The sequence below is a fragment of the Nuphar pumila genome, chromosome 13 (genome assembly GCF_984573655.1).
Source record: "Nuphar pumila chromosome 13, dmNupPumi1.hap1.1, whole genome shotgun sequence".
NCBI classification, from domain to species: domain Eukaryota; kingdom Viridiplantae; phylum Streptophyta; class Magnoliopsida; order Nymphaeales; family Nymphaeaceae; genus Nuphar; species Nuphar pumila.
The window spans coordinates 85620613-85632811 of NC_143261.1; the positions used below are offsets into that span (position 1 = coordinate 85620613).

Sequence of the window (12199 nt, forward strand, 5' to 3'; positions counted from 1 at the left end):
AAATATGTTAAAACATAATTTTGATATGTCTGATCTGGGTTTTCTCAGGTACTTTCTTGGCATAGAAGTTGCATACTCTCCTCGAGGGTATATACTGTCACAGATGAAGCTTGCTGCAGACATATGCTCCAAATCTGGGATTTCAGATGATAAAAAGGTGGAGACTCCCGAGGTTATCAATGCTAAACTACGACTGGAGGATGGAGTTCTGCTGGACGATCCTACGCCCTACAGGCAACTCATAGGCTCCCTCACCTATCTGACTATCACCAGGCCCGATATTGCTCATGTTGTGCACTCTGCAAGCCAATTTGAGCATGCTCCTACATCTGTGCATATGAGTGTTGTGCTCCGGATCATTCGATATATTAAAAATACTTTGACTAAAGGGCTATTCCTATCCTCAATCTCTTCCTTAGATTTACTAGCTTATACTGATGCTGACTGGGGAGGAAACCCAAATGATCGAATCTCAACTACTGGCTTTTGTGTATTCCTAGGAGATTCGCTAATTGCTTGGAGGTGCAAGAAACAGCAGAAAGTCTCATTGTCTTCTACTGAAGCAGAATACAGGGCTATGGCAACCACTACAATGGAGCTGGTGTGGCTTCGAAGTCTTCTTCAAGATATGGGAGTCGAAATTACCGGGGCTTCGAAGCTTTGTTGCGACAACAAAAGTGCTATCTACATTGCCAGCAACCACACTTTCCATGAGAGGACGAAACATATTGAAATGGATTGTCATTATGTACGTGATGAATATCTTCGTGGGACAGTAACACTGTCATATGTCACTTCAGAATATCAACTTGCTGATTTCTTCACCAAAGCCCTGCCTGCTCCTCGCTTCTTGTTCCTCCTTGGCAAACTTTCGGTCATTCCCCCGTAAAGTTTGAGGGGGGGTGTTAAAACATATGTAATAATACCATAATACCCGATAGGGGTATTATGGTCATTTCACAAAGTACCCCATAAGGGTACTTATTTTGTTTCTCGTATTTCACTATTTTTTATTTTTCTTTTTATTTTTATTTTTTTATTTTTTGGATACCGAAAAGGGGCCCCACAATGGAGTCGTTGGGGCCCCCAACGGTCACATATGTGACCGTTGGGGGCTCCCAACGACTCTATTGGGAGCCCCCTTTGGTCTCCTCTTCTTATAAATAGGGGGAACCCCCCATGTATGTGGTATTGCTCTTGAGAGCTCCTCTTCAATAATAGTGATATTATTTTTCATGTGTGTAGCCTTTTTATAAGGCCCTTTGTATATCCCTTAGTGGATTTTCTCTCTTGTGCTTGTTGCATTTGTCCGTGTGGGACATAGTGAATGCTTTAGCATTCTTGGTTTCTTCCGCTTATTTCATTACAATGGCGCCATGTATTAAAACAAAAGAAAAGTGGGCAAGGAAAGCAAGGTGGAACCCAGGTTTTTATGTGCAGGCACTGCAAAAATATTTATCATGGGTCATATACTCGAGTTTTTGCACATCTCATGGGATCTTCAAAGGGACAAAGTGTTGGGATTGCCTTTTGCCCTGTAGTTGCAAAAAATGCATAATTGGCAAGAAAAATTAAGAGGCAAGTTCGCCAAGTGGAAGTTTCATCAAGTACATTTGAGTTAGGCAAATCAAGAATTGATAAACCGAATACGCCTATTAGTATGACTACATCATCTAGTGGAAGCCGAAAAACAGTTGATATTCGTGATACCTTTAAAAAGGTAGAAAGAGATGATCTAGATCACAAAATTATCAGATTTTTGTGTGTAAATGACATACCTTTCAATGTGCTTCAATCATCATATTGGAAAGAGATGATATCTGCAGTTAGTAAAGTGCCCAGATATAAATCCCCATCATATGAAAAAGTGCGAACAACATTGCTTGACAGTGAGAAAGAGTATGTTCACAGAGAGTTAAATGAATTTCGAGAAAAGTTTGAGGAGTTTGGAGTTTCCATTGTCTCTGACGGTTGGACAAATATCAAGAACAAATACTTGATAAATATACTTGCATCAAACTGTTTTGGCTTGATGTTCTTATATGCAAGCGATTTTTCTAATGTGCAACAGTCAGCTGCAAACATTGCTGAGTTTTTGAAGACAGGATTTAAACTTGTAGGGTCTTCTAATGTAGTGCAAGTGATTACAGACAATGCAGCAAATTGCAAGTTAGTAGGTGAAGAATTAAAACAAACGTATAAGTATATTTTTTGGTCACCTTGTGTTGCACAAACTTAATTTGATATTTAAGGATTTGGTACATGAGTTTCATTGGTTGGGAGAAACATATTTGCAGAGTAAAGAAATTGTGAAGTATATCACAAATCATTCAAAAGCACTAGCAATCTTTAGAAGTAATAAAAAATTAGAGCTAATAAAGATTGCAAAAACAAGGTTTGCTTCACATTATAGTACTTTGAAGCGCTTGCTTGATGTGAGGGAGAGCTTGAGGTTCGCAGTAATTTCAGATAGATGGAGCGAGTGGAAGCAATCATGCACAGATGAAACTATGGAAAAAAGAGCTCTTACAACAGAAACAACTATTCTTGATGAAGAATATTGGGATTTTGTACGTTTAGCATTATTGATTACAAAACCCATATATAAGATGATTAAATTGTGTGATCAAGAAGGCCCTATAATTGGTGAAGTATATAAAGGCATGGACAACATGTTGGGGGAAATCAAATACAATCTAAAAAGACAATCAGGTTTATATGAAAAATTTATAAGATTGTCTCAAATAGATGGGATAGAATGAATGTGCATCTCCATAATCTAGCCCACATGCTTTCTCCAAAATATTACGAGTAGGAGTATCTCAAGATCCTAGAAGCAGGAGGGGTCTTGCATGATGAAGTGAAATAGTGGATTATGTTAATTTTAAGTTTATAGTTTAAAACTTTATAGCTTAAAAATTTAACCATATCTCTATGTAATCTTTGAGTTTATTGATTTCTCATTTTCTATGTTGCAGAGATCACAAGATTTACAACAATCAAGTCATTTAATTCTTTTATTGAAAAAGGTATGCTTTTTAATCAAATTTATTAGTTTTTTTGATGCACTATTTAGTGTTTGCATGCATTTGTTAAATGGTTGCAACAGGAATGTGAATTATGATATTCTTTTGATGTATTATTTTTTAAATGCTTGAAAGTTGCAAATGATGTATTTGTTAGATAATTGCAATTTATATTATTTATTGTCTTAGATACATGTTTTATTTTGTCAATGATGACATAAATCTTATTTTTTGATAAAATAAAAATATATAATTATATTTTTGTTTCCCTTTCGATTCTTATTCACTTCTCATTTGAATCCTATGTTGTTTTCTTCTTCGCTTCTTAGGTCGTATTCGGTTCGCTTCCGAGATGCTTCCCGGTTCGCTCCTAAGTCGTCCCGCGCTTTCCGCATCCTAAAATTTTAGAAGTGCCTCGCTTCCCGCTTTCGCTTTTCGTATTGCTTCCCGCTCCCGCTTCCTCGACTGGCAACTCTGCACTGAACAAACTTTAATAAATCACATATGGGAACTATATTGGTCCAAGAACAAAAGGGTTTCGTGAATATGGAATTTGACAACAGGTATATTTCATGCACAACGATTTGCAGGCACAACGATTTGTAGGCACAGCGATTTATAGGCACAATGATTTACTAGCACAACGATTTATAGGCACAGTGATTTGTGGACACAGCAATTTACAAGCACAACGATTTGTAGGCACACCGATTTGTAGGCACAACAATTTGTGTGATTCAGCAGTCAAGAAATATGGTATTTCAGACCTGATACTGATGGATAATTAGATCTGATTGTTTCAGACAAGGTTTGGCAGAAATAGGAATTGTGAGACCAAGAATATTCACAATCAGATTTGAGTATTTCAGATTTGACATAATGAGGAAGTGTGAGACGGAGAATATGCACGATCAAGAAAATTTGGGATCTGACCCAAGGATTGAATATTTCAGATCTGACGCATGTACACGATCAAATCTGAATATTTCAGATCTGACAGAATGAGGAAGTGCGAGACGGAGAATAGAAAAAAGAACTGGAGCCTTTCAGGTCTAATGTAGATTCACGTCAAATCTGAATATTAAGGCACGAAGAATAGTAGAGAAAGAGTAAATGAAAGAAAGAAGAAGAAGATGGATGAAAAGTGTGGAAGAAGAAAACCTCTTGATTGGATGCAGGTCGATCTCTCAGGTCAGACCTTCTGGAAGCAACTTTGAAGCCCTAGATGGATCTCTGCTCTGATACCATGTGAGATTTCACTAGGATCTGTCACACGTGAAAAGAGAAAGGAGGAGTTGCGACTATCACGATTTCCAATGTTGAAAGTGTGACCTAAAACATGTATATATATATATATATATATATATCCTTCGTTTACAGTATGGGCCAGACCCGGAATACAAGATAACAAATACAAGTAAAGAATACATAGATAAAATAGACTTTTTCAAACATAACTCACACACAGATATTCAAGTTGGTGTTCGCGCTACAACATTAATGCATATGCACAACAAATAAATGAATGTGTATTGAACCAAGCATATAAGAGTTTTAGGCAACTAAAAATAATCAGATTCCAATTTGATTTCCAACCAGATTCCTTTTACACGCATGAAATCAAATTTTATGACATGCCGAAAATCAAATTTTTATAACATGCCAAACTTACTTTTAGAATCAGATTTAATTAAATATCCACAACAAACCAAATGGCAACAACAATCATTGAGTTTAGATTTAGTAGATTATCCAAGATCGGTTATTTTTTATGGTTCCAAAACAAGTTGAACATTTAGGACAACATAAATAAATTTCAATGTATTCAAACCTTTATCAAAATTTGTCTAGTGTTTATACTCATCTCTCTCTCTCTCTCTCTCTCTCTCTCTCTCTCTCTCTCTCTCTCTCTCTATATATATATATATATATATATATATATATATATATATATATATATAACGCCCCAAAATCCAGAACTTGTAAACTTTTTAGAAAAAATTTGAAACTTTGCAATCAATCCTTTTTCAGAGTTTAAAATGGTAGATCAACAAAAAACATTGTTTGAAAGAACAAGTCAATGGACCTTGGATGCATTAAAGACGAACCTTCCTTTACACAATGGATTTGTATCTACATACAATCATTGAAACCAGATAGATTCAAAACGAGATTTTTGATAATTAAAGTTTACACAAAATGAGGTATTTCAAAATAAAACCCTTATACAAAATTACAAAACGTGCTTAGGAGCGAAACAAAAGAGAGAGAGTGGGTTCTTGATATTATCACGTCATTGCGCCATCACCTACCGCATCAACCTAATCATCACCTATATTTCATAAAACATGTCAGACTTATAAAAGTCTGGTAGGTGCATAGATATCAAAAATCAGAACAAGACTAACTTATGTGTTATTTCACAATATGTAGTTTCAGAATAAATAAAAATGAGCATGGTAATCTTGTTTCGATAATTACTGACCTGTGGGTACGGATAGAATAAATGTAGAAACAATTGAGATTGTCTAGGGGTTTATTATTCCATGTATTTTAATACTCCGGACAACTAGTGGAGTCCGCTCCTAAGGAGATGGCCAAATCACTAAGAGAGAATTTCCTAGAAACCCCACTTGTTATACCGGGATGCATCCGAATTTTTGTAGAAGTCATTGGGATCCACCACCTAGGATAATATTTGGTAGCTACCACCTAGGATAATATTTGGTAGCCTAGTCCCCTAACTTCGATGACCTGGGATACCGAGTCATTGCTACTCAAGGAGTGCAGTTGTTAACAACTTGTCCATAAGAGTTTTTGTACCATCCTATCCTCTCCCTTGACAGAACCAAAGAATAAATGGGTACGCCAGGTTTTATTTTATCGGACAACCTATTCAATATGACCTGGTTTTTTAAACCAAATCAAACATCTTACATGTGAAGGCGATCATCTCTATTTATGTGATTTTCTTTTAATCATTATGCATTGCCACACTACAAGGTTACCATAAACCTCCAGTCCAATCATCATCGTACTAACATGTCGTACATGTCTTATAGTACCACTACGATGAGAATGATATTGGTTTCTCATAAATAAACCCAAACAATATTTGAAAATTTCAATATCCCGGCTGAGAAATATTCAAGTCATTCTGAATACAGAAAAGGAGGATATGACGTACGTACCACTAAAGGCTATGTAGTCGAGGCCTTTTTGTTATGTTAGTTGGAAGAGAAAAATCAGTTGTGAATATGCAAACGCAAAACACTTGTTTTGCTTTTTGAGACATCGGATAATGCGAGCTTGAAATCTCGCATGTGAAAACTTTTAAAAATTGAGTTTTGGTGAGAGTGTGAAATCTACGTCTTTAAATACATACTAGTGTAATCTAAAGTAGGCAGGTATACACAAAACTTTATATATATATATATATATATATATATATATATATATATATATATATATATATTAAAGCATAAGTCTGTGCACATTACAACGTAGTAGCAAAGTAAATGACATAAAGCAAGGCCCGATGTGTGAAACCACACATCGAGCTAAATAAATTACGTAAGCGAGGCCCCTTGTATGAAACCATACATCGGGCTAAGTAAATTGTGTAAAGCAGGAGCCTGTACACATTATAGCGCGATGACAAAGTAAATGACATAAAGCAGGGCTCGGTATGTGAAACCACACATCGAGCTAAATAAATTATAAAAAGTTGGAGCTTGTACATATTACAGCGCAACGACAAAGTAAGTGATGTAATTTAAAGTTGACAAGAATACACAAAATTGCATCCTTTAGTTAAAAGCATATATATTGTGTCCTTTAGTTAAAAGCACATATATATATAAACATAAATATAATGCATATAAGTTAGAAGTATTTCGACATTGTTCTCGTATACAACTTTCCTCTAGCGTAGAGATGGTTTGAATCTTTGACGATTTCGAACATAGGTTCTAAAAGCCCTATGCCTTGGTACGTGTGTCTTGTCCGTTGTGCCGATGTAGAGCACTAAAAAGAAAAAAGATTTTATCGTATAAAGAATGATGTAACAAACTAAATTTAACATAATAAGTGTTGGTTGGGCTGAGCCATATTATACCAGGCTGGTTCATGTATGTATATATATATATATATAATTTTATGTTATTTTACTTTTTTTTTAAAGAACCTGCCTATAATTTTGGTGGTTTCAAAATCTGCCCGACCGAAATAGAGTTCGGTTGAGCTTGCACAAGCTTTGCATCTGCCCAGCCGAACACAATTCGGCTGGGCCTGAACAACAAACAAATTTGCTGGACAACACTGGGATCATATCAAAAAACTTAAAAAAGTAAAACCTTCACTATGATGTATTTATATATTTGTTTTTTTTTAAACCACACATGCACCAGATCTGCACACGTGTGTACATGGCAGATCTATCCACAGTACATGTGGCAGATCTGTCTACTTATAAAAGTAGACAGATCTGCTCAGATCGACGAATCTGAAAGTATATATATATATATATATATATATATATATATATATATATATATATATATATATATATTTGGTTTTATGCTTGGAAGATCAACTATGGAAGTTATACATCTTCTTAGACAACTTATTGAGAGATATAGAGAGAGGAACAAAGATTTGCATATGGTTTTTATTGATTTGGATAAGGCATACGATAGAGTACCTAGGGACGTTCTCTGGTGGACAATGATGAAGAAAGGTGTTTCTCTCAAGTACATTAGTATAATTAAGGATATGTATGAAGGAGTAGTAACCAATGCCTGCACTTGTGGTGTGGTGACAACCAATTTTCATATAACGGTTGGGTTACATCAAGGATCTGCTTTAAGCCCTTTCCTATTTGTTATAGTGATGGATGAGCTTATGAGATCAATTCAAGAAAATGTGTCGTGGTGTATGTTGTTTGCTGATGATATTGTTTTGATTGATGAGTCTAGAGCTGAGGTTAATGCTAAGTTAGAATTATGGAGATAGACATTGGAAGCAAGAGGTTTTAAGTTGAGTAAGAGTAAGACAAAATATATGGAATGTCGGTTTAGTAAGCAACGAAGTAGTGATGGGAGTGTAGTGAAGCTTGGTGAGCAAGAAATACCGGTGGATGATTGTTTCAAATATTTGGGATCTATCATTCAAAAGTATGGAGAAATTGATGGAGATGTAAATCATAGGATAAAGGTTGGGTGGATGAAATGGAAAAGTGCAACTGGAGTGTTGTGCGATCGTAGAATGCCATTGCGGTTGAAGGGAAAGTTTTATAGGACGACTATTAGGCCCGCTTTACTATATGGTACGGAATGTTGGGCTGCCAAGAGACATCATATTCAAAAAATGAGTGTAGCTGAGATGCGTATGCTTAGATGGATGTGTGGAAATACAATAAAAGATAAGATTCGGAACGAGGAGATACGTAAGAAGGTAGGCGTTTCACCCATTGAAAATAAGATGAGAGAGAATCGTTTACGGTGGTTTGGACGTATTTGGCGAAGGCCTAATGATGCTCCAGTTAGAAGGATGGAGAAATGGGAAAATATATTAGTTAAAAGAGGTCGGGGTAGGCCTAAGAAGACTTGGATGGAGATGATAGGAAAGGATATGAATGCTTTGAACCTCACCGAGGACATGGCCTTGGATAGAAATGATTGGAGGAGAAGGATTCATGTGGAAGACCCAGAATGTTTTTCTTTTTTGGTTCATATCGCCGACCCCAATTGTTTGGGATGAAGGCGTAGTTGTTGTTGTTGTTGTTTGTATTCCAAAAAAAAAAAGAAATTATTAATCAAGCACATGCATCTTAATGGAATAGAGTGAATCTGAATATATATATATATATATATATATATATATATATATATATTTTTATATATATATATATATTTTATATATATATAAAATCAGATTTTCTCTTTTTCTTTTGTACTACTAAAAACATTGCATAGAAACCGATCTATGCTCTTTTTCCCATTTGAAAGAAGAGAAGAATCCGTACCTTGTTTGGAGTTCGAAAAAGACCGGAAAAACTACCGGACGACCGTGAAAGAGGGTGGATCCTTCTTCTTTTCTTCCTCTTCTTCTCCTTCCTCTCTCTCTGTCCCTTTCTTTTCCTTATTTCTTTTCTTTCTTTCTTTCTTTCTTTCTTTCTTTTCTTCCTTTTTTTTAGTTTAAATAATAAATGCCCTAGGGGGTGACGCCCCTCCCCCTTCTAGGGCCTTCTAATTGGGGTTGGAGATTGGACTTCCCATGTGGGAGTCCATCTCCAATGCGACCCCCCCCCCCCTTTCCTTAATTCAAAAGAATTCCAATTTGACTTTTTTTTTAACTTTTCTTTCTCTTTTGTTTACTTACCTTTTTTTTATTTTCTTACTTACTTCCTTTTTATCTCATAGTAGCTATGGATTTCTCTAGAGACCCTAGCTACCCTTATCTTAAATTTTTTGGAATTTATTAATTTTTATATTAAAATAATTAATTAATAATTAATAATTACCCAAAAAATTCAAAGGGTACCTTATCCCTCTAAGAGTCTTTACAACATTAAATATCTTCAATTTAAACCTGTATTCTGATTTTACAACTTTGATTTCATTGGATTTGAATTTTGGATCTCGATCCAGATCTAAGATCCAAATCCATTTGGATTTAAGCTGGAGTAGATCCTAATTAATATAGGTCTTGGACTGAGTCCAGATCCATATTAATTTGGATCATATGGATTGGATAGAGTCCGATCCAATCCGGACCAGCACTAGTCGAGGTGGGTTTTTTTTTAAAAATTGCGATTTTCGGGCCAACCGTAGCCCAAATTTGGAAAAGTAAAATATCGTTGAACTCAGAATTCTGAGGCACATCTAACGATATATAATTCAAATTTTGCCTCCAAAATTCGCATGAATTTAACCCGAATTTCGCTCAAAATTAAACGTTGAAAATAAAACTTTTTATCACCTTTTAATTGGCTCATTTAGGTCTTATTGATGAGACCTGGGCCAAGCTCAGACTCAATTAACGCCACCTAATACCGAGGATAAACCGACTTTTCTTTCATAAATCTCTAAATTTGACTAAGTATAAAATACACAACATTACAGTGTAAGCACTACTTTATTGTAGTTAAGGCATTGCATACTGTTAAGAAATGGTTGTTATGGTCGTGCATTTTTTATCGTGGATCCTTTACTCGTTAGGTTTTATAATGTATTTTATAGCTGTATTTTAATATGTTCATTTCTTCTATATTATGCCTGGGTTCAGGAGCTTACCTATATGTATGAAAATGAATCTGGCAAACAGGCTAATTCTTATGCATTAAACTTGACACTAAGATTGAAGTCCGGCCATTTTTCTAGCTCTTGTTATAAAAAATAAAAAGAAAAAGAAAATACTTGATTTCTTGGCTTTGGAAGTTATTTGCTTATTGGTTTAAGATTCCCCTCTGAACAGTGTTTGATTTTAAGACACTTTGATCAATTGCCAGTCATGGATGATTGCAGGGCTTCACCTTAATCGTTCTTGTGAATAGGATGTTTTTCGGAGTTGTCTTGCTGAATCAGAATGAAAGTGGACACCTTTTTCCTCTATGCAGTGACTGTGGCTAATGTTTTCTCTTCTTCTGTTCATGTTATAACTGCATGCTTCATTTAATGGATGTAAGCAAAGGAAATGATCATGTTTGTGGAACATGTGCTTCTTCCCCTAACTCTTATGGATTCTTTTTTGTTGTGTAGGATGTGGTTTCACAAGCCTGTAAGGGCTGATGATTGGCTACTATATGTGGTAAATATTGTATATGTTTCTGTTATTACTTGTTCTTTAAACTTCATTTATCTGATGCACACCCAGGCGAAAAGTTCTCAATGTTTAGTCTTCTTTGGTTCAACAGATGGAAAGTCCAGTTGCAAGTAATTCCCGAGGTTTTTGTACCGGTCACATGTTTAATAAAAATGGCGAGGTGGGTGATGAATTCTTGTAAGTAATGTCATTCATTATTTTGAATACTATACCCATCTGATTCTGTTCAAATTCATTTCAGCTTGTGGTTTCATTGACGCAAGAGGGTCTCATTAGAAAGGCTAAATTGCCAAATGCGGCACCTAGATCAAGCCTCTAAATTTAAAATAATATAATTGCTAAGTTTGTTTGCTCAGTCAATATTTATGGAATTGGTAAGCTACTTGAATAAGAGTTCGATTATGGACAAGCTTTCAGTCAGTATTTATGGAATTGATTAACTACTTGAATAAGAGTTCGATTATGGACAAGCTTAATATTATTGACTCAGGCAACTTGACATACCGTTTGCAAATCCACATTGATTAATTCGGCTAGGCTCTTGAACATCTGGCTTTGGGAGGCTTGTCACTTGGGGCATCATGTGCAATGTAAATTCATGTCTGCTTTCTGATCACATTTCACCTACTAGGAGGCCATGCCAAGCCATTCTGTCACTGGTATTCAAACACGCATCATTTCTTAGGAGCTCTGGAGAGTTGGTGCTCAAATGGCAGTTGAGTCGGATTATTTTCTGTTTTGGCTGGCTCATGGGTTTAGTTGATGAAAGTGAGTTGTATATCCCTGTTTTCGCAACATTTAGAACTTGATTAACTAGGTTGAGTTGCCTGAGTTGTAAGTTCACATATTACATAGACTGATATATGCATCTGATGTTCTTCTTGATGTTGTTGGCATTTGGAAACTTGCTTCTATGTTAATCCCAATTATCAATAATGATGATTTTATATTGTTTGTTAAGGCTCCATTTTGATGACGAAAGGTAAAACCAGATTTCTCAGAAATCAGGTTCTGTTGGTGTTGGGATGACCCAAAATTTTAAGAACCAAGTTTTGGGTTTTCAGCACTCAAAAAATTAATATACCACTCAACTTTTGCATGATCTGATCGGATTAGCAAATCAGACCTACCTTAGTAGGTGGAGGTTCAGACCCTGATATTGCTAAGTCATCCTGCTTATGTGCTGTTCAAGTCCCTAGGGGCGCACAATGGGTCACCTGGCTCAAATTGACTGAACCAACTTGGCAGTTTACTGGGCTGCATGAGTCAAGCTCGGCTGTCATTTTGAGGGGCCAGCCTTGGTCCAAAAAGCTGGCCAGTGGCCCACTTGTTAGGTCCACGGTTGAGCT

General features: G+C 35.9%; 1 protein-coding gene across 4 annotated transcripts in view; it reads left to right on the forward strand.

The window, feature by feature from the left end:
• The window catches only part of LOC149818967 (acyl-CoA thioesterase II), a 173817-nt gene extending 162008 nt beyond the window's left edge, over nt 1-11809 (forward strand). For 2 of the 4 annotated variants that reach the window (XR_016427221.1, XM_089984881.1), the window contains exons 15-17: nt 10787-10835; nt 10942-11010; nt 11092-11809. Coding sequence is in view for 2 of the 4 variants with exons in the window: in XM_089984881.1 (XP_089841007.1) it covers nt 10787-10835; nt 10942-11010; nt 11092-11169 (196 nt within the window). In the remaining 2 variants the exon portion in view is untranslated. Of the gene's footprint in view, nt 1-10786; nt 10836-10941; nt 11028-11091 lie in introns of all 4 variants that reach the window. The other 2 variants (XR_016427220.1, XM_089984882.1) reach the window with 2 other exon arrangements.
• The last annotated feature ends 390 nt before the right edge of the window (nt 11810-12199 follow it).